Source organism: Pseudonaja textilis, chromosome 3 (assembly GCF_049901715.1).
Source record: "Pseudonaja textilis isolate UNSWEBS1 chromosome 3, rPseTex1.2, whole genome shotgun sequence".
Taxonomy (NCBI): Eukaryota; Metazoa; Chordata; class Lepidosauria; order Squamata; family Elapidae; genus Pseudonaja; species Pseudonaja textilis.
The window spans coordinates 88,849,197-88,872,238 of NC_141992.1; the positions used below are offsets into that span (position 1 = coordinate 88,849,197).

At 34.5% G+C, this 23,042-nt stretch overlaps 1 protein-coding gene across 3 annotated transcripts; it reads left to right on the forward strand.

Annotated features, from left to right (window-relative positions):
* The first annotated feature begins 1,425 nt into the window (after window positions 1–1,425).
* On the forward strand, window positions 1,426–22,297 carry LOC113436186 (coagulation factor XIII B chain). Of its 3 annotated transcripts, XM_087930340.1 has the most exons (11): window positions 1,426–1,577; window positions 2,239–2,439; window positions 2,933–3,130; window positions 3,802–3,978; window positions 4,097–4,273; window positions 5,377–5,556; window positions 6,059–6,289; window positions 14,014–14,220; window positions 19,178–19,360; window positions 20,411–20,621; window positions 22,059–22,297. In XM_087930340.1, the coding sequence occupies exons 1-11, from the start codon at window positions 1,508–1,510 to the stop codon at window positions 22,060–22,062; spliced, it is 1,839 nt and encodes a 612-aa protein (XP_087786466.1). In that variant the 5' UTR covers window positions 1,426–1,507; the 3' UTR covers window positions 22,063–22,297. The 3 variants fall into 3 exon arrangements, with proteins under 3 accessions (XP_087786466.1, XP_026556249.2, XP_087786467.1); XM_026700464.2 differs by lacking the exon at window positions 22,059–22,297 and having other exon boundaries at window positions 1,429–1,577; window positions 20,411–20,625; XM_087930341.1 differs by lacking the exon at window positions 4,097–4,273 and having other exon boundaries at window positions 1,442–1,577.
* Window positions 22,298–23,042: the final 745 nt, after the last annotated feature.

Below are 23,042 nucleotides of genomic sequence, written 5' to 3' on the forward strand. Positions count from 1 at the left end.
TTGCAGATTTCATTATAAGGCTTGATACATAGAAGTTGGTAGAATCCTAAATAATTTGACATAGAATAAGCTTTTGATTTTCCTTCAAACCACAGAAGATTTAAAAGTAATCCCTACATGTTTAAATGCCTTGGCCTGTTTGGAGGTAGTGTTATTGTCTGTCAATGTGTATGGCTAGCAAGGCTGTTAGTAAAAACTATTATTTTTAAAATAGTTGATTGCAAAGCTTTCTTTCGATAAAATGCATCAGCCTAAGGATTCGACCTATTATTTATTTTCTTCATCCTGGAAGAGCCTAGAATAGTTTACAGCAGAAAAATAAAAAACATTAAGGCTATTGTAATAAAACCAACACTCAATAATGGATACAAAAATAATGCAAGTTTCATTTTAACAGAAACGGTAATAGGTAGCCTAAAAGTAATGTTTATTTGTAATTATCTTGGTAAACATGATTTTACTTATTTTTTTAAAAAAAAATGTGAATGGGGAGGAGGCAACCTTCAGAAATGTTCTATAATTGGAAAATGTTCTACTTGCAGCTGCAGTAACAGTCGAGCCATCTGAGATTATGAACAGGTCCAGCCCAGTTTATTGTACTTTACATTCATAAATTGTTTATGGGGCAATTGAATATCAATGTTGTACCATAGTATTTTTAGGAATAGTGCTGTCTAGTCCTGTTTAGCTTTCAGTTTAACAGTCTACAACCCCATCCTTCACTGGTTAAAGTATGCCACCTTGAATGATAGCCTATATATAGTGGACTACAATAATCTCAAATATGAGATTATTAAGGTATGAATAACTTCCGTGTTGGGGAAATACTGTTTAACAAAATGCAGATTATTATGTATAGTTATTTAAAAATTAGCCTAGAGCTATCCAGTCACATGAAAGACCTTTTAACAGATCACAAGCATTACAGATTTTTTTCCACATTTGACTCAATCTGATGAATTAATGTTAAATTAATTATTATGAATTAGTACTTAAATATTTTCCCACACTTTTAATGTTACATTTGTAGAACTTGGAATAGTATATTGTGAAATATCCTAAAGGAGATACTGCCTTCCTACAATTTAGATGTAGATATACATAATTTTATTTGGGGAATAAAGTTTCATTGTGAAAAGAACAGTTTTTACCTATCAGATTTCATACAGCTGGCAAGGCCAAAGAATTAAAAATGATACGGATTTCAATAAAATATTTTATGCCAGTCTAGGAGTAAATACAGAAGAAAGTATAATAGGAATTTCCCAGATTGATTAAAGTGAGTTAATTAAGATTGAATCTGAGGCATTTTTGATTGAATCCGAAGCCTCAAATAGCCACTACCTAGACTGAGTAGCTGTTTAAGAAATAATCTTTCAACTTATCTTCTGAAACCTTCCATCCTGTCATGCTCTCCTATAAATTATTAACCGAACTGCCTTCAGAAATGGAGTAAACGAGCAAAAGTGGGATAATACAAACTTGCCAGAAAAGGAAAGCACTCGGCATGGGGTATAAAAAGTGGATATTTTCATTTCTATTAATATTTGCTGTAATAAAGAAACTTCTTGCTGAAGGTAAAAATCAAATATATGTATGTTGTTAAAATGTCACACTTTTTCAACAATTGTAAGGAAATAGAAACTGATGTCCTAGGTTCAAAAGTGGCATGTGTATCACCCCCTTCTGATTACGTATTTATTTTTAAGAATATATGTAAAGATGTATGATTGCATGCATCCCAAAAGGCTGAAAGTTGTGCTAGCGCTCAAAGGATTTTGGATAACAATTTAATCTTAACCAAATTTTATGTGTGTGAGAGGGAAACATGGTAAATAGAAGATCACATTTATCGGGATGTAACATCATTATACAATAAGCCTCGTATTACAAACGTGCATTTTAATTGCATTGTTTTGTAAGGTTTTTTTTAAAGAACTGGTGTTTAATCAATAGGTTCTACAATAGGTACAATAGGTTCTACTTTCCAGAATGTCTAGTTCTTATAAAGTGAGCAAACCTACATATATAGGAGATTTTTGTTAAAATTCGAGTTATGAAGTAGAAACCATGATGTATTTAACTGGATTCTTCTGAGCATAGTTACTGATTACATATTTTAAAGACATGAGTTCGTCTTTTTTTCCATTTGCCTACTGCCCTTGGTTGAAATGAAATGGGTTGAAGAGAGTATATTTTCCATTTCTTCCTACTTGACTATTAATACATTTCTTCTAGACAAAGCTTGTGACTTCCCCAATATTGAAAATGGAAGGATTGCCTTATATTATTATAGTTTTAAAAATTATTATTTTCCAATGAAGAAAGGTGAAAAGCTCTCATATACCTGCTTGGCTGGGTATTCAGCTGAAACTGGAAGTCAAAATGGAAGAGTAAACTGCACCAATGAAGGCTGGACACCAGTCCCCAAATGTTATAGTAAGTCCACATCCTTTTCTATCTAGTCTGATTAGAAAAGAAATGTAGTATTCTTCATATTGTAAGAAAAATTGAATGTTATATATAGTATAGGATGAGCAATCTATATATACAATTTGATAGTTAAGTAACTGAGAAAAAAGTTCCAGATTGCTGTCCTGTGACCATGGGATGCTTCAACTGATTGCAAATGTGAGCTAGTTGCCAAGGACCTGAAATGTAATCAAATGACAGTATGAGTGGATATGGCAGGATGGGTCACAAAGTACCTTTTGCGAGAGTTTGTTGTAACTTTGAAAAGTTAAGTATCCAGTAATTAAGCAAGAATTATCTGTAGATTTATCAATCTATTAACATGGCTTCCTGATGTATAGGATTTGGTTAAGTGACTATGGGTCCTTTCTATAATATTCTTGCCATGTAAGAGTTTAACTTTTATGAACAAAGAAAAAAATATAACGTTTTTCTCATCTTTTTCTTTAACACGCTAAAGAGAAATGTGTCCAACCTACTTTGGATAATGGTGTTTTTTCTGATACAAAATTGTCTTATGACATCTGGGAAAGCTTAAAATATAGTTGCCATTCAGGCTACCAAACTCCAGAAGGCAAGAGGAATGCAAGTATACAGTGTCTTCAAGATGGATGGTCAGTTCAGCCACAGTGTATGGAAGCCACTAAAGAACCTTTAGGTAATACTAAACAACCCATGACCCATTGGGTCATTGTTTCAAATATATTTCCTTTAAAAAAAAATCTGAATGACCACAGGTGGATAAAAAAATCAGTGAGACTTCCTGTTGTCTTCCCCATTGAGTTTCCTTATGGGAAGCTGGCAGTAAGCACTGGAAAACCTTCCTTCCTTCCTTCCTTCCTTCCTTCCTTCCTTCCTTCCTTCCTTCCTTCCTTCCTTCCTTCCTTCCTCCTTCCTTCCCACTTTTATCACCTTCTGAAAGTTGCAGAACTTTTCATCCTTTAACACCCATCTTCCCCAAGATAAAAAAAAAATCTTGCAAATATTGAGAATGCCATTCTGGCCAAGCTTGGAGCTACTTGCACAGAACCTGACAAATAACCCAAGAGACCAGTGGAATTAAAGCGGACCTTTAATTGATCAGCTGAAGTCAATCTGAAAAAAAAAAAGTATTTTGAGTTATTTTGACTATGCTATGCCTGTCTTAATTTATAACTCATTGCTTCCATATTTAGGCTTCTCTCGAGATAACTTAAAGTGTCAGCGAATTAAAAATATCAACAACAACAAATATAATGATATCTATATGTTGTATTATTTTCTACACAATCTATTTTCCCCTTTCCCTTTTTTCAATGCCTTTTTGGTTTTGCTGCCATTTGTTTTCAGGGACTTGCTTGGCTCCAGATCTGTTGTATGGTCACTATCATACAGTTCAGAGAGTGTTCAGTGTGAATGACAAGCTCAAATACAAATGCATGGATGGATATGTTACAGCCGGAGGAAACACAACAGAAGAAGTGCTATGTCAGATTCGAGGGTGGTCTCTTGTTCCCAAATGTACTAGTAAGTAAATTTACAGGACTTTGCTTTAGGCAAAACCAACATTCCTAACAAGGTAGGTATCTGTCAACACTAAAAAATAGATCATTCATGTTCATTCTTATTTTGTCTTACTTTTAAGAATTAGAGTGTTCATCTCCAAATCCTGTTGAACATGGAAAAGTCTATCCCAAGAAAAGCAGTTATGAAGAAGGAGATGTACTTCAGATTATCTGTTTGGAAGGTTATACTTTAAGAGGATCTGAGTTAATTCAGTGTTATTACTTTGGCTGGTATCCAAACTTTCCAATATGTGAAGGTACTTCTTTTATTTAAAAAAACCTGAAAATCTTTTAGAAATCCATCTGAAAGACAGTTCACTCAATTTCCCTAGCAACAGAACCACTAGACAGGCTTCATGCCTACTGTACATTACTGGATCCCCACAGCCAGATGGTAAAGCCATGTTTTCAGGCCCTTCCGTAAAGTCAGCAAGATCAGGGCCTATCTTAGGGGTGGGTGCCACAGCAGAAAAAGCTCTCCTACTGGGTCCCATCAGATTAACTTCCTTTGTGGATGTCCAACATGTCTTTCTTGCCAGAGCTTATGGGATGGATAGATGTGATTGTGGAGAGGCAGTACCTCAAATAACCCAGTCTTGTGCCATATATAAAGTTCAAATAGGCAAGTGCACTCCTCCTAGGATGTCCTGTTAAATTTGCCTTCCAACAGAGCAGATGTTAAATCAAGTTTGAGACAAATCAGGCAGTAAGATACTTGTTTTGCTTCAGTATTGGATTCAGACTCCAGGATTTAAAGAATAGGTCATTTTGTAATTATCAATCAGGGCTTGTTGCTCAAGAGGCATAGCCCACAAACAACTAAAACTCTGGAGACAGAGTTGTTAGAGCAATCTGGTTCATTGGACAAGAGTTAAGCTTTTACCATAGAATTAAGACTACCAGCCATACACGAGCCTCCATTTTGGTAGAACAACCTCCATTAATATTCTCATTATACAATATATTCCTTTTCCCTAGGGTTCATCAAAATAACTGATTATGTAATTTGCTTTAAATATGTTGCAGAAATAGTTAGGAGGGAAAAATTATACTGAATCATTAACTGAAGACCAGAAACCAAATGTTCCTTTTCTATATATAGTATGTTTATCTTTACAATTATTTTTTCCAAGTAAGTGGATTTTACATTTTGGTTATCTTTGCTTTCACTTCACTTGTTTGAAAAGTTTAGTAAATATGATGTGCTTGATTTTTTTTTTCTAGAAAAAAATGATGTTTTATATCTGTTTTAGTCCAAGATTTCCTTGGACATAGCTTTTCTGAAAGAATATTCCATAAAGCTTTTACTAAAACAAAATGGTATGTTGCTATTGTTTATTATTTATTATTCTGATTACAGAAAGAAGAAACAAATGCCCTCCCCCACCTCAGCCCCCAAATACCAGATTGTTAACCAATTTAAGAATGTACCGTCAGGGTGACATGATACATTATCAGTGTGAACATTCATTCCAGCTTAATGGAACTGGAGAAATCCGATGTGAGAATGGGAAATGGACTTCGCCTCCCAAATGCATAGGTCTGACTCTAAATATTAGTATTAGATAATTATATAATGGAAGATGGAATTTTACTATATAATGTAATGCCTGTGTTGTGTATTTTCTCTTCAAATATAAATGTGATATGCATTCAGGGATATTTAGTCATCCAAAATAGAGTATTTTTGATATCAGGCATTCTGGATAGCTAGTTCTATCCAAGAGATTCAGATGATATTATTTATGTAAGCATATCTTTATTCCCGGAACTAAAAAGTCTCCCTTTTATAAGTCAGAGAAGCAGTAGAAAATTGATTAGTACCAAGCACATCCTTTTGCTGAGTTTTGAATTTTCCTAGCTATGACTTTGGCTCTTTTAAAGTTAACATGTTGAGAAAGAAAAAAGGGAAATTTGTTACTTAAAAGTGTAAGAGGGTTGAAATGTCATTTACTGGTATATAGATAATAATTTTGGTAAAATATAATTGAGCCGCATTAGATTGTTGTTGTACTTCTGTTTCCATCATTTTTATTTCTCAGATATGAGCAGGACATTAACCACAGAAGATTATTGGACTGTAAAAACTGGTGGGAACTGCAATTCCCCCCCTGTAGTTAAGAATAGTATTATTGTTACTGATATTGTTCAGTTGGCAAGTTACAACCCTGGATCCTTAGTGGAATATGCATGTCGTCCTTTACATATAATGAAAGGATCCAGTACAGTTCATTGTATCCATGGATCTTGGACTGAGCCACCAATTTGTTTAGGTAAGCCTTGAAGAATAAATACTGCACATTATATAGATGATTAAATTGAAGAATACTATGAAATCCTGAATAAAGAAATGATGTAATGCCAGATCTTAATATTTTTAAATTTAACATATTTGCCAGCTTTCATTCAAGACCTTCTGAAATATTTCTAGACAGCAGGAATATTTAGAACCAGTTATCATGGACATTTTCTTCAAGAATGATGAATGTGCTCAGAACTTTGTGTTTTAAGTTCGTTCCCATCCCCCATATGGCTACATATATCATCTTTTTATTTTATATAAAATGATGTGTTATATTATTCTGCATCCACAGTGAATCTCTGGATGCCTAATCCTATTTATATATTGCAGATGGAAGACATTAGATTGAAAGACCATTAGAGTGTATTACTATTCTATGAAATTACTTTATTATTATTATTATTTACAAAGTAGGCGAAAGAAACATGCAGCATTGTATTTCTATCTACCTGATAATTATTCCTTTTTTAAAAAAAAACAAAGTTTTTATTTTTTACAACAAACATACAAAAAAACACATAAAACCATCTTTCAATTATATACATACAGTGTGTCAGTTGGTTACAATCTTTTGTGCTATCCTTTTTTTACCATTACTCACAAGTTATATAAATTCTCACCTTATCGATCTAGCTTGTGCTTATATAATATCAACTATTAAACATTCATTTGACTATGTTTCCATCATTTTATATGAGATATTCTAATTTTCATTATGATTTAATCTTATACATTCATCCAATGGTTATATATTTTAAATTGTATTCTATATCAATCTATTAACTTTTATTGTAAGGCTTAGTAGTCTATTTCTTTACCACCTTTACCATCTTTTTATCTAACCATTGATAAAATAAATCCCATATCATATAAAATTGTTTATCCTCATGTTCTCTAATTTCAAATGTCAGTTTACCCATTTCGGCATAGTCCTTGATTTTCTTAATAATTTCCTCCTGCATAGGTATTTTTTCATTTTTCCAGTTCTTAGCAAATACAATTCTAGCTGCTGTTAAAATATTTACAATCAAATATTTCAATTCTTTGCAATAAATTTCCGGTATAATTCCCAATAAAAATATCCCAGGTTTAAAGTCTATGTGTTGTTTTGTCATTTTTTCCAACCCTGTGTGGATTATAGTCCAATATCTTTTTGCATCCGAGCATGTCCACCACATGTGGTAATATGAACCAGGTATCTGATGACATTTCCAACATTTATCTGATTTATCCTTGAACATCCTGGCAATTCTCATCGGGAGTAAGTGCCACCTGTAAAACATCCTATCCAAATTTTCTTTATATGCAGTTGACATTGTCATTTTATAATTTTGAGACCACAATTTTTGCCATTTATCTAAGTTATTCCCTTATCCAAAAATTTTCCCCACACAATCATTGTTCATTTTACTTGTTTTTCCTCTAGTTTAAACTCTAGCAAATGTCCATAAAGTTTTTTATTACTTTTTCATCAGTACCTGTCAAAATTTTATCTAAATCAGTCAACTTGTCATAGATACCATCTATTTTAACATCTTTATCAAATCTAGATTATATTTGCAAATATGAAAACCAATTCATTTTTACACCTTGTTCTTCCAACGCTTGCATAGATTTAAGTTCACCCTTTTCATTCAATATCTCACCATATCTAACTGTTTGTTCCTTTTTATATATTATTGGATAGGAAAAGGCTTCAATAGTAGATAACCATAGTAGAATTTTTAAATAATATTGCTTTTTTATCTTCTCCCAGTTTAGAAACAATGCTTCTTGAATATAATGTCTTCTAAAATACTCCTGCGTTTTAGTTCCCTTATACCAGAGGAAGGCATGCTACCCTAACAGCAAGTCATGTCCTTCTAAATTCAAGAGTCTAGTATTCCTTAATGTTATCCACTCCTTTACCCACATCAGATTTGTCGCTTGGTAATATAATTCCCAATTAGGCAAAGCAAATTCTCCTCTTATTCTTGCATCTTGTAACAATTTAAGTTTTATTCTCGCTTTCTTCCCCTGCCAAATGTATTTTAGCACTATTTTGTTTAAATCTTCAAAAAATTCTTTCCCTAATCTGATTGGAATTGTCTGAAATAAGTATAAGATTCTGGGCAATACATTCATCTTAATTGTAGATATTCTCCCAATCAGTGATAATTGTAAATTTTCCCATTTTATAAAATCTGTCACAATCTGTTGTTTAAGTTTGAGATAATTGTCCTCCTTAAGTGTGCTACATCTTGGTATTATATGTATCCCTAAATACTTTACCTTGTTTGTGACCTGGATCCCCAAAACTTCCTCCAATTCTTTCTTTCGTCTTACTTACATGTTCTTTGCTAAAATCTTTATCTTTATTTATTTTCAAACCTGCTACTTTCCTATACTCTTCTATCTTTTCTATCAGTTTAGGTGCAGACTCCAATGGATCCTCTAATATATAAATACCAGGTCATCTGCAAAAGCTTGTAATTTATACTCTTCTTTTTTAATTTTCTTTTTCTTCTCTGATGTTCCTGTTCAGCACTTCCAGTGTTAACACAAACAACAGAGGCGACAGTGGACAGCCTTGTCTGGTCCCTTTTCTTATATGTATAAAGTCTGTTAACTCTCCATTTATCATAACCTTTGCAGTTTGTTTATGATATATCATTTTGATGGCTTGAGTAAATTTTTTACCAAAGCCCATTTGGTCCAATTGTAACAGCATAAAACGCCAATTCACATTATCAAAGGCTTTTTGTGCATCTATAAACATCAGAGCCATTTGTTTTTCAGGATGTGCCTCATAGTATTCCACTGTATCTAAAATTATTCTTCTATTGTCTTTAATCTGTCTTTTCGGCAGAAATCCATTTTGATCAGGATGAATAAAATTGTTTAAATATCTTTTCAGTCTTTCTGCCAGAATTGAAGCAAAAATTTTATAATCTGAATTTAACAGTGATATAGGTCTGTAATTTTTAACTTGCTGTGGGTCTGTGTCCTTCTTCGGTACAAGTGTTATATATGCTTCTGACCATGTTTCAGGTATTCTCTTCTTTGTCATAACTTCATTCATAATTTCTAATCAGTGAAGATTGAATGTTTCCTGGAATATCTTATAAAATTCCACTGGCAAACCGTCCAGACCTGGTGCTTTCCCAATGTTTTGCTTTTTTAAAGCTTCTGTTAATTCCATCATTGTTGTATTACTTTCTAACATTGTTTCAATATCTTTGGGTATCTGGGGCAAATTTGCTTCCTGTAAGTATTATTGAATTCTTTCTTCCTGAACATTCTTTTGATGGTACAGTTTTCCATAGTAATCTTGAATAATTTTTTCTTCTCCACATTTCCATAGCATACATGTCCTTGTTCGTTTATCAATTGATTTATTCTTCTCGAGTCTCTTTCCTTTCTCAATTTATATGCTAGCCATCTGCCTGATTTATTTGCATCTTCAAAATAGTTCTGCTTAGCATTTCTAATTTTTTGTGCTATTCTTTTTCCATTATCCCCATTTTATGCTTAGTTATCCATTTTAATTTTAATGTCCTTTTTTTGTGGAAATTTCTGTAGTTCTTTTTCCAGCTTCTTGTAGTCATCTTCCAATATTTTTTTAAAAAAATTCTGTTTTATATTTCTTTTCCTTGTATAGTCCATTATCAAACCGCTTCATCGTGTCCCAGAGGTTCTGTAATGATGTATCCTCTTTTGTATTTTCTTTAAAGAAAAAAGTCAATTCTCTCTCAATTTTCTGTTTAAAGTCTTTTTCTTTTAATATCGTATTACTTAAAGTCCATCTTGTCCTTTCCATACAGGTGTTATTGGATTGTGATCTGCCCAAGTACTTGCTTCTATTTCAATGTCTTGTATGTTAGAAAGCAATTCTGTTGACATCCAAAGAGAAAATGCAATTCTGTCAACAAGCAAAGCACTGCCACTATATGTTCGAGGCTCTTCACTAAATCAAAAAAACAAAATTTCCAGTTCTCTTTTCAAGGTCACTTCAATCTTCTTTCTTCAATTTCAAATCCAGACTCCAGCTATCAGTAGTTCCACAGAAGAGCACTGCAAACAATCTACATGCTCTTCCCACTATCTTTTCAATGAAAAGCACAGAGACCAACAAGAAAGAAAGATAGGAAAACAATGTATCCGAGCCTTCAGGTGGCAGCGCTACTTATTTCCCTTTCCTTTCCCTTCCCCTCTGATATTAAAATCAGGAATCATAAAAAATATAAAGAATCTAAAATTATTAAAAAGAAAAAGCAAGAGAATAAAAAACTTTTCCAAAGAGTTATTTTGAAGGGAAAAAATAAAAATTAAAACGGAAAGACCAGTCCAGTTTAAAAGTTAAATTTTTTTAACAAAATCCAAAGTTCCAATAAAAAGAAAAAAAAAACCCTTCAGGTTTAATTTGTGCTTAATCTCGCTGCTTGAGCACTTATATCTTCACTTTTAATTTTAATTTTTAGTCTTTTAGGGTGTTCTCTCCAGAAAAAAATAAGTAGGAAATTATCTCACAAACTGACACACTTTCTTTCCAGCTTTCTTCCGTTCTGGAGCTGTCCCAGCTTCAGCAGCTTTAATGGCTGCCTCTCCATCGCGGGGAAAAAGGGCTTCTCCTGGATTTACTAGGGACTTTGCGATGTCCCTGGGATTGACAGGATGTGCCCTCCTCTGTCACCATCTCTACGGGACGGTTTAGGTCTGTTGGGACCGTCCTGCAATGGAGATATCAGCAGCGATCTTAGAGCTTAAAGATCGCATGCTGTACTTCTGTGACGCAAGCTCCACTCCCCATAATTATTCTTTAAATGTATAATAGTTGTTTCTCTCCAAAAATGTCTTCTCCAAAACAATTTGAAAACTTATTGCTTTAAGTGTGGTTAAAACACAACATTTGACCAGCATAGTTAATATGCAACATGTGTTTGAACATATTGTTTGGCTATCACAATTGATAAATCTTTATTTTATAAGAAATAGTTAACAATAGATCAGCTCTGGCCATGATACATTTTGTGTGTTTGATTGAGTTGCTGCAATGTGAATAATACATTAAAGGATTGATCAGTTGTTTTTATATATACAGGGGACCATGGTTCTGATAGTCATATTATTGTTGACCATCACAAAGCTTTACTCTCTAAGGCAGGAGACCATAAAAGGCAGCAAATCATTGTTAATGATAAATGAAGAATATTTTCCTTGTCCATCTCCCAATGTCAACAACCAATTAGGTTTGTGCCTTGGTAAATTACTGAGTACCGATAATTTTTTAATCACAGAACTTAATATATTATTGTTGACTCTTGTCTTACAGAGCCATGTTTAGCTAGGGAAGAAATTCCTGACAATTACAACCTAGAAATGAAATGGAAGTTGGAAGAAGAATGGTATTTATCTTTGTATGTAAACTTTAGTGTTTTTTCTCTTGCCGCCTGCAGTATTTGTGATTTTATTATTTTCTTAGTAAATCTTATATGAACTTCTCTTGGCAGTTTATTTCTCATCGCATATCTTGTATAAACACGAAAAACCTTGTCCATTCCATCCATCACCTTCTCTTTAGTTACCTATAATGCTTCTGCCAGGATTTCTGTTATCATTTCAGCAAGGTTTTCACCCTTTTATTCTTCTATATTTTGAAATCTAAGATAGAATTCTGATCTATCAATTTCCCATCCCAATGATTGCAGAGATCTGCCCTTATCTCTTTCCACTTCACTCAGTCAGGTATCCATATCTGCAATCTCCTTAACTCTTTGTACATCTTGTTCTTCAATTTTCTTAATTCTGTCCTTGTATTGCATCATCATCTGTTGAATATTTTCTCTTTTTTCATCCATCTTTTCTGTTCTTTGCTCGATATTCTCCATTCTCTTTTCAATATTATCTGTTTTTATTTGTATCTTTTGAATTCCTTGCATAATCATCTGCAGTGACACTTCTTTCTCCTTCTCTTGTTGTAACATCACCTGTATTGATCATCGTCCTCCAGATGGTGAGGAAGAAGTTGGGATTGAAGAAGCTGAGGCTGGCATTTTTCTGCTCATCTTGAAGTACAATAGAAAAATTGAATAAAAAAAGCAAGTGCAGCCAATTGCCACTCCAGTAAAAAAAAGAAAAAATAATTAAAAATAAAAGAGGGAAGGGAGAAATCTTCAGTCACTTGAATACCTTAATCCAATTGGTTCCAATTATGTAGGAAAAAAGGAAAGAAAAAATATAAAATGGAAAAAAAGGATGAAAAAATAAAAAAAATAAGAAAAGATTTAAAAAGACAGAAATCTGTATATTCCCCTTACCTTGTTCGAGGCTCTTCACTAAATCAAAAAAACAAAATTTCCAGTTCTCTTTTCAAGGTCACTTCAATCTTCTTTCTTCAATTTCAAATCCAGACTCCAGCTATCAGTAGTTCCACAGAAGAGCACTGCAAACAATCTACATGCTCTTCCCACTATCTTTTCAATGAAAAGCACAAAGACCTTGAATGTAACAGCAAATGTATCAACAAGAAAGAAAGATAGGAAAACAATGTATCCGAGCCTTCAGGTGGCAGCACTACTTATTTCCCTTTCCTTTCCCTTCCCCTCTGATATTAAAATCAGGAATCATAAAAAATATAAAGAATCTAAAATTATTAAAAAGAAAAAGCAAGAGAATAAAAAACTTTTCCAAAGAGTTATTTTGAAGGGAAAAAATAAAAATTAAAAAGGAAAGACCAGTCCAGTTTAAAAGTTAAATTTTTTTAACAAAATCCAAAGTTCCAATAAAAAGAAAAAAAAAAAACCTTCAGGTTTAATTTGTGCTTAATCTCGCCGCTTGAGCACTTTTATCTTCACTTTTAATTTTAATTTTTAGTCTTTTAGGGTGTTCTCTCCAGAAAAAAATAAGTAGGAAATTATCTCACCAAACTGACACACTTTCTTTCCAGCTTTCTTCCGTTCTGGAGCTGTCCCAGCTTCAGCAGCTTTAATGGCTGCCCGGGGAAAAAAGGGCTTCTCCTGGATTTACTAGGGACTTTGCGATGTCCCTGGGATTGACAGGATGTGCCCTCCTCTGTCACCATCTCTACGGGACAGTTTAGGTCTGTTGGGACTGTCCTGCAATGGAGATATCAGCAGCGATCTTAGAGCTTAAAGATCGCATGCTGTACTTCTGTGACGCAAGCTCCACTCCCCATAATTATTCTTTAAATGTATAATAGTTGTTTCTCTCCAAAAATGTCTTCTCCAAAACAATTTGAAAACTTATTGCTTTAAGTGTGGTTAAAACACAACATTTGACCAGCATAGTTAATATTCAACATGTGTTTGAACATATTGTTTGGTTATCACAATTGATAAATCTTTATTTTATAAGAAATAGTTAACAATAGATCAGCTCTGGCCATGATACATTTTGTGTGTTTGATTGAGTTGCTGCAATGTGAATAATACATTAAAGGATTGATCAGTTGCTTTTATATATACAGGGGACCATGGTTCTGATAGTCATATTATTTTGACCATCACAAAGTTTTACTCTCTAAGGCAGGAGACCATAAAAGGCAGCAAATCATTGTTAATGATAAATGAAGAATGTTTTCCTTGTCCATCTCCCAATGTCAATAATCAATTAGGTTTGTGCCTTGGTAAATTACTGAGTACCGATAATTTTTTAATCACTGAACTTAATATATTATTGTTGACTCTTGTCTTACAGAGCCATGTTTAGCTAGGGAAGAAATTCCTGACAATTACAACCTAGAAATGAAATGGAAGTTGGAAGAAGAATGGTATTTCATGCATGGTGATTTTATTGAATTTGTATGTAAACCAGGATATGTTTTGCCACCCTTAGTTTCAGAATCCAAATTGCTGGTGCAATGTAATGATGGACAATTGAGATACCCTCAGTGTATTTCCAAAGGTAAAAAGATGCTGATCTTAACAAAAGTTTTATCTGGGTTTGGCAAATTCCAACATCCTGAGATAGCGACCATTTACAGTCATGACAGTGATGAAAAAGTATGATAAAAAAAGCTGTTTTAGGCCCAGTACTCTTCAACATCTTCATCAATTATTTGGACAAGGGGATAGATGAGGAACTCATCAAATTTGCAGACGACACCAAGCTGGCAGGAATAGCCAACATTCCAGAAGATAGGCTTAAGATACAGAAGGATCTTGACAGACTTGAACATTGGGCGCTATCTAACAAAATGAAATTCAGTGGTGAAAAAAAGTAAGGTTCTACACTTAGGGAAGAAAAACAAAATGCACAGATTCAGTGTATTAATACCTTGCACAAATAGTAGTAACTGTGAAAGGGATCTTGGAGTCCTAGTGGACAACCATTTCAATACAAGTCTGCAGTGTGATGCAGCTGCCAAAAAAGCCAACACAGTTCTAGGCTGCATGAACAGGGATAGAATCAAGATCACATGAAGTATTAATACCACTTTATAATGCCTTGGTAAGGCCACACATGGAAAACTGCATCCAGTTTTGATCGCCAAGATGTAAAAATGATGTTGAGACTCTAGAACAGGAATGTCAAACTCAAGGCTATATCTGGCCCATGGGGCCGATTTGGAAATATCAAAGGACCAGCCAGTGGTGCCTCTGCTAGCAAAAACGGGATGTGGGTGGGGCACCTGTTCCCTCTGCAACCGCTTTTGGTCTCCACAGTGGCCCAGGAGGCCTTCCTGGCCAAAAATGGAACCTCCAGAATGGTCCAGGAGGCCTTCCAGGCTCTGCAGTGCTCCAGGAGGCTGTCCTTGACTCAGAAGGTTATAAAAGGGAGAAAAAGTAAAATATTTTACCTTTCAAGCTTGCAGGATTCTGTTACTATAGCCTATGTCAACAATTTATAGTTCTAGTCTTCCTATGGAGTCAGTTTCTTGATCTGTTCTCTCTCTCATAAGGTGATCAAGAAGATCAAGCAAGTATTAAAAAAACAAAGTCACAGAAATGTATGCTTTCCTATTTTTATAAGTTTATAAGCCATGTCTGCAGAGGTGCAGTCCTGTGTCACGCCCACCATGGCCATACCTACCATGGCCATGCCAATCCCCCCCTCCAGCCCTCCAAGGTCAAACTCAATCCTGATGTGGCCCTCAATGAAATTGAGTTTGACACCTCTGCTCTAGAAAGAATGCAGAGAAGAGCAACAAATATGGGACTGGAGGCTAAAACATATAAAGAATGGTTGCTGGAATTGGGTATGTCTAGTTTAATGAAAAGAAGGACTAGGAGTGACATGATTGCAATGTTCGGATATCTCAGGTCTTGCCACAGAGAAGAGGGAGTCAAGCATCTGAGGGCAGGACAAGAAGCACTTGAGGGCAGACAAGAAGCAATGGGTGGAAACTAATCAAGGAGAGAAGCCACTTAGACCAAAAGAGAAATTTCCTGACAGTAAGAACAATTAATCAGTGGAACAACCTCCAGAATTTGTGAATACTTCAATACTGGAAGTTTTCTTTCTCAGGCTTCCTTCCTAAGCAGAGGGTTGGACTAGAAGACCTCTAAGGTCCCTTCCAACTCTGTTATTCTATTCTCATGCAAGCAATGTCAATATTTATGACTTGCAGCCCTATCCCCTCTTTCGTGTGTTCACCATTACAATAAGTTACTATGCATTGTCCTGTGCCTAACCATTCCCCTGCCCCTTTACAGAGCAAAGAGATTTTGCTTAAATAAGTTACCTTTTCCTGTGCTGCTTTTCTCTCAATGCAATAGGTCCCTAAAATGTATTAATCACAAGTTAATAAGCTTAACTTTGTGATCTTAATTAGTTATTAGAGTCATGGGCCAGTTGGCAATTGATGCCTAACCAGTTTCACAATAAAGGCTTGTGTGCCTCCTAAGGGGCTTGTGGCTTGCAGTTGCAAGCATGCTAGACCAGTGGTTCTGAACCTGTGGTCTGTGGTCCTCTGAGGGGGCAGCACTGTCATCATGGGGGGTCTGCAAAGACTTGAAGAAATGTTATGAATTAAATTGTAAGTTATATCTATAAAAGTATTTAAAGAGGTTCCATGATGAAGAAAAGTTTGAGAATCACTATGCTAGGCAAACAGCCAGTGCTAGTGCATTTGTTTCAATGTATATTCCCCATGGTGTACATGCTTATTATTTTAGGTAAATATTAACAACCGTTCTGTTTTTACCAATTTTTACAGCGCTGAAAATGGTGGGATAATTTGGGAAAAGGGTTATAGATTTGCCCTTTTATTTGGCTTCCTTATGAGTTAATTTCTGAAAAATTTCCCTGCTATTTGAGCTCATCCAACTGTTTGGGGTTATATCCTTCTTACGCTGCAAAGTAAAGAAAAATCAAAATAAAATTTCAAGCACGTAATGTGATTTTATTTAATGAACAGGTTGACAAAACCAATTGCAAACATGGATTGCCAGTATATCACTGGTGGTTAAAAGTTCAATCATTATATTACAGTAATGAGATTCACCAGTTATGTGCATCTAAATGTTATTCTTTTATATAAAAACATAGCTGTAGATAGATAATATAGATAATAATATATATAAAATCAAAATGATGACATTATCTCTCACTTTGAACGGGGAAACATTTTTATCCCAATTTTATAGTTTGCTACTTTCTTTTTTTATATATATAGTTTTATCTGGGTTTTCAAGCACACAAAGTACAAGTAAAACATCTTTTTTGAAAATAGCATGGTCCTGGATTACACTTCTTTAAACAGACACAAACTCAATTTCATGCTCATTTTTGTGTTCTATTCCATATCTTATTACTATTTTGCATTTTCTATATAGTTTTTCCCCTCTTTTAATTTTCTCAATTTTATTTTGATTATCTCATCTCAATTCAAATCATTATATTTATACTTTTGTCTGTTCTGTTTCAATTTCATATTATCTTTTCTCATTAAACCAATTTTCTCCTGTAGTTACTAATTGGAGTATGATACCTTTATATCTTTTAATTATATCCATTCAACTCTTATTTAAACTTCAATATATACCTTAAGGTTATAACATTCAATATAATACATAATACATAACTTCCAATCGAATTCTGCTTGGTACATTCTTAAAATACACACTATATTCTTTAAAAAAAAAGATTATAAATATATGTAATTAAAACCCTCATTCCATTCCAATTCAGTTCTATCATTAATATTCATTAAAGTCTTAACATCTTTAACATTTCTTTTCAATTAAGTATCATACTTCCTTGGGGACATGTATAATCTTTCCATAATTAATTTTACCTCTATTTCTCTTCATTTATGTTTTATAAATCATTAAATATTCATTTTATTACATTTATTTATTAACAAACATTTCACTAAATTACGATAACTATTTTATCCATTTCATATTTTCTGAAATTATTTCTATTTCTAATATAATATAATAATAACAATACTATCTTACGTACCTTTGCAGAATCCCTTTTTCAATTAGATTTTCACCCATTATCTCTAAATAGGCCCTGTTTCTCTATATCTTGTTTCTGTCCTTTATAACTTCTTTTCCTTTCTTTCTTCCCTCTCTTCTTCTCCCTCCCCTTTTTACCCCCTTGTCTCTCTACTTCCAATTCTCTCTTCTGCATTTCCCTCTTCTGTTGCTTTCTAATTTTATACTTATTTTTCAAACTATTCTTTTGGGGGGTTGTTTTTCCAAATCTTAAGCTTTTCATTCTCTTTCCCCCCTTTCCCCCTTTCCTTTTTTCCCAATCTTCTTGTTCTGCAGGCGTTTCTTGTTGTTTCTCATAGTTCCAAATCTCCATTTCTAAGAACTGAAATACGAAGCCAAAAGAACCTCTCCCTTCTTGTGCATCTTCTTTGTACTTTTTAAGTTCCATGTTCAGTTCTTCCAAAAATGGTGCCATTTTAAACACTTTTAAACAACCACCCAATTGATTTTAGTCATTCAAATGCAGTAACCAAAAATCCAGAAGTCACCAAGTAATCCAAATACTCCCAAGCTGTTTCTTCTTACTTCTTTTTTCACTTTCTCTTCCTGGGGTTTTACTATTTTGTTGTCATATTTCAGTTAAAATGTATCTTTTAGAAGTCTTGTTGAGATTTTACTGTAAGTTCTTTTTAATTCCAGGCAGTCTCCTCCCTTCCACATCCTGCCCTTTTATTTTTTTTCTCTCCTTTCCTGCTTTCAGAAGCTTTTGAGTATCCAGAAATCTTTATTATCCCTTTGACATTTTATTTTCAGCTTAAATGCCTATTGATGTCAAAGTGGATTTTTTTTTCAATTTCTTGCTTAGGTCTCTTAGCTGTCAGTATAGGGAAAGGAAGAGGAGAGGAAAAAAACCCAAATCCTTTCCCTTTTCTCTCTCCTTCGCTGCTTGAAAATCTTCTTTGGGAACAGAGTTATTTTTTTTATAGTTTAAATTCCAGAGTACCTTATTTGTTGCTTTTGCTGTTTGACCAGTCAACCAAAATTTTCTCTTCTTATCTTCCTCCTGCACATTCTTTTCCAGTCGAGTTCTTCTTTGGGGTGGCCATTTCTGACCACTGCTGCAACCACCTTCGGGAAAGGGAGTAATGGCCAGCTGAGGAGGAGAGATGCAGCTCTCCTCAACCCTGCAGGCAGTCTCCCCCTCTTCATCACCTCTATGGGGTGGCTTAGCCCCGAAACCAGCCAGCTCGGGGCACTCCAATGGTGAGCACGGATCGAAACCACGCAGAGACGCAGTTTCGGTCTGTCACTGAAGAAGGTCAAACCGGAAGTCTGCCTATAGTTTACTACTTTCTATAAAATAGGAACTGTAGGAGAAAATTTGTGCAAAAGCACCTTTCTTTTTTAAAACTGATTTTAGCCATCAACATAACTGTCTTATGCTGCCTTTATTTCCCCCCCACTGTGTTTTGCAGGCTTAAATACTAACTGTGGTCCTCCACCTTCCATAGAAAATGGGGTTGTTATGAGCTCATTAACAGAAAACTATGAAGATGGTTCAACAGTACAGTACAGTTGCAATGAATATCATGTTTTGCAAGGATCCATAACAGTCTTTTGTTCAAGGAACCAATGGACTACTCCACCTGTTTGTATAGGTATTGTATAGTAATGTTATCATTATAACAATGCAAATAGATACCAAATAAACATTCAGCTTCAATCCATTTCAATACATTTTAGAAAATTATTGGTGTATTCTTGCCTAAATTGAGGGTCCTTAATGTAAAGTTTTCCAATTGCTCAATTATATTACATGGCAATGAATTAGATGTTGCAGTTATGCATTGTAGCACTGGAATGAAAGCTCAGATTTGGTATATATTAACAATGAGAATAGACTGCTCTTGAAGAATGTGATTCTCATTCTGCACGCAGTTTGAATGTTAAATCATTGGAACTTCAGCAACCTGTGTTTTGAATTAAAGGATGACATGTAATAATGTTTCCCTGATTCATGATTTGATAATGGATGAGAGGGTTGATCTATTAATGAAATGTGCTTGGGCATGGAGGAGTATATTCCCATTTCAGAAATGAGACTATCTGGGTTTCAAGCATGGATCCAGTTGCCACTCTTGGTGATGGAATGATTATTGTCATCTGAGAGATGCTGTTGACTTTCAGAGGCACTGCCCCACAGCTAATCAGCTGTGAGGACCCATGGATAATATTGGTTTCTAAAGATGGACTTTAATTGTTGCTTTTGTATTGTCTTCTTGAGATTCCCTGCTTGAGCTGCTTGTAGTAGGCATGTTGGTGTTAGAGTTCCCCAGACTTACAATATTGGGGGACTTCAACTTGCTTTCCCTAGATATGGAACAGGAATCAGCTCAGAAGTTCATGGCCACCATGCAAAACAGATCTGATCACACTCAGATTATTTTAAGCCCTGGCTCACAGCAGTGGTATTAGTCCTTTGAAGTAGTCTAGACAAGAAACACAACAATGAATACTAGCTTTATCTTCTAATTAGCAATCTAATGGAGTAAAAATAAACTCTTGATAATTCTAATTTATGAAGTTTAGTTCATTAATATTTATATTTTATCAGATGCACTATAAAAAGAATCCTAATATCTAAGAGAAATGTTATATTACATTTCATGGTATGGTAAAAATAATAATATTGTGTTTATATTCTAAAGAGCCATGCACCTTGTCACAGGAAGAGATGGCAAAAAATAATTTACTTTTGAGATGGAGTTTTGACAATCGACCTTATTTTCTTCATGGAGAATTTGTTGAATTTGTATGCAAAGCTTATCACACTGGACTTCTATCAAATTCACTCTCTGATTTTAGAGCACAGTGTCAGAATGGACAACTATTGTACCCACAATGCGTTAAGAATAAAGGGTAAGGAAAACATTATCTGCATCATATTTTCATACTTATGTAGCCCTTATTATTTCCTTATTCAAATGTATTTTAAGGATTTGGGTATATTGGCTAACAAAATGGTATTGGGACAATGTATATTAAATATATTTATCCAAAATGTTCAAACACTTATTTATTGCTACCTCAAAAATATCAATTTCCAAGGACTTCCTGTTTTGTTTCTTTCATTCTGCCATAATTAAAAGAATAGAAGATTTTTATTTTTTAATTTATCAAAGCTCCATTGAACCTGAATTATTGGCAATATTAAAAAGAAATATGTTCTACTCTATTAAATTAAATATCTCTTACAGGACTTAGCTTGATGTAGAAGACTTGATAGATATTTATACAATGTATCTTGTAATTATATAAAGCACCTTGTAAAATAGAGAAATGGAAAGTATTCTACTATGGGTACATAAAATGAGATTAAAGCATTAGACAGAACAGGTATTCTGTTCAAGAATATGCAAAAAAACATGCTATAAAATTAGTCCTCTTTTTTTTTTTTAGATGAGAGATCAGTTGACAGAAAATACAGAATAGGTTACTTGGAAGTCACATTGGTTTATATAAGCTCTATTTTGAGCTGAGCAGTACTCCTGTTTTCTCACTTATGAATAATTAATCTGATATTCTAAACTAGGGGTCTCAAACTCAAGGCCCAGAGGCCACATCTAGTCCATTGGGTGCTTAAATCTAGCTGGGAATATCAAAGGACCAGCGCGCAGTGCCTCTGCCAGCAAAAACAGGCCAAAAAATGGGCTGAAGACAGGACTGAAAATAGGCCGAAACAGGCCAAAAATGGGCCAAAAACTGATCAAAAAAGGGCCAAAAAATGAACCCAAAATGGGCTATACCAGTGGTGGGATTCAAATTTTTTTACTACCAGTTCTGTGGGCATAGCTTGGTGGGCATGGGGAAGGATACTGTAAAATCTCCTGTCAGAGGTGGTTTTTGCTGGTTTTCTGAACTACTCAAAATTTCCACTACCGTTTCTCCAGAACTGGTCAGAACCTGCTGAATCTGGGCTGTACTGCCCGTTTTCAGCCTCAACGGCCTCCAGCAGCACTTTGCTGCCCCCAAATAGGCCACACAGGGGCCTTGGGAGGCCTGTTTTTGCTTGGCAAAGTGCTGCAGGAGGTCATGGAGGGCAAAAATGAGGTACGGGGGGCGCATGCGGCCCCCATGGCCCATTTTGCCCAGTAAAGTGCTGCAGGAGGCGTCAGTCCCATCTTCTCCTCATTCCCTGCCACCTCCCATATTGGCCCATGGAGGAGAACTACAATGCTGGTCTGCCCTTGAAGAAATCCTGTTTGACACCCTTATTCTAAACCAAGCTTTAGAAGTACTGGATATAATTATATATTTTGTCTCTCTTTGTAAGTAACATATTTTGTTTTTCTTTAGATAAGAAAATTGAAAAAAAATCCTTGAGTGACTTCTCTTCCTCATTTCATCTTGCAAGAAACATGCAAATTAACATTCATCATAGTACCTTTTTTTTTTAAACTGCTGGAAGACTAGGTCCTCAGGTTTATTGGAATAGCTGTTGTCTTCAGCATGGAACATCATTTGAAGATGCTTACAAACAGGATAATTCTGATTTGGATTCGAATAAATAAATATTCATATTTATTACAATAAAAGCTTTGCATTTACTCACTTCATTTTTTAAAATATACCTAAAAAGACTTTTTCATATCTGAGATTAATCAGCACACTCCCGGTACTTTTATTTGACACAGTAATATGAGGTTTATTAATCATAATCATTTTATTTATTAAGCCTTTTGAGGGTGAAGGTTCGTTCTCTGAGCTAAAGCCTGTTAAAACGTTTGCTTAACAAAATAAAAGTGTATATTAGGCTTTCAGGATGCACTTTTTCTAATAGAGAAATCTTAATGGCCTTCCATGAACTAACTTCATCCACTGTACAATTCCAGTGGGAACCCAAATTGCTATGATTGTGCATAGAGAAACTTAGGAACTCTATTATGAAAAAAGTCAAGAGCAGAACTTTGGCTATTGGATTAGAGGTTCATTGCAGGAACAACAGTTCAGGTAGAGAGATTGTCTTGACACTGAGTCTCCACTTCCAGGAATAAAGGAGACACCTATCTGAATGCTTTGCTATTTCATCCTTAGCAACTACTTGATCATGGATGGGGATATTTGAAGATCAGATATCAAGATGAATGACAATGGGTATCTGTCTCCTTTTTATACATGACTGGAAATACCCAAAATGCAAATCACCAAGTAATTAATGCAAAGCAAAAGGATTTATTAAGGATGATAAATTCTTTGCAGAAATTAGGTGTGGCTAGTATTAAGAAAAAAAGGATTAGGGTGACATGATAAGCAGCTTTTGAGGGGCTACCATAAAGAAGA

What these genes read in the sequence shown, in the direction of transcription:
- LOC113436186 (XM_087930340.1), top strand. Translation starts at nt 1,508, where the DNA reads ATGGGGTATAAAAAGTGGATATTTTCATTTCTATTAATATTTGCTGTA. An exon ending in AGCCACTAAAGAACCTTTAG is followed by an intron (nt 3,131 to 3,801) that starts GTAATACTAAAC and finishes ATTTGTTTTCAG; the next exon opens with GGACTTGCTTGGCTCCAGAT. An exon ending in TGAGCCACCAATTTGTTTAG is followed by an intron (nt 6,290 to 14,013) that starts GTAAGCCTTGAA and finishes CTTGTCTTACAG; the next exon opens with AGCCATGTTTAGCTAGGGAA.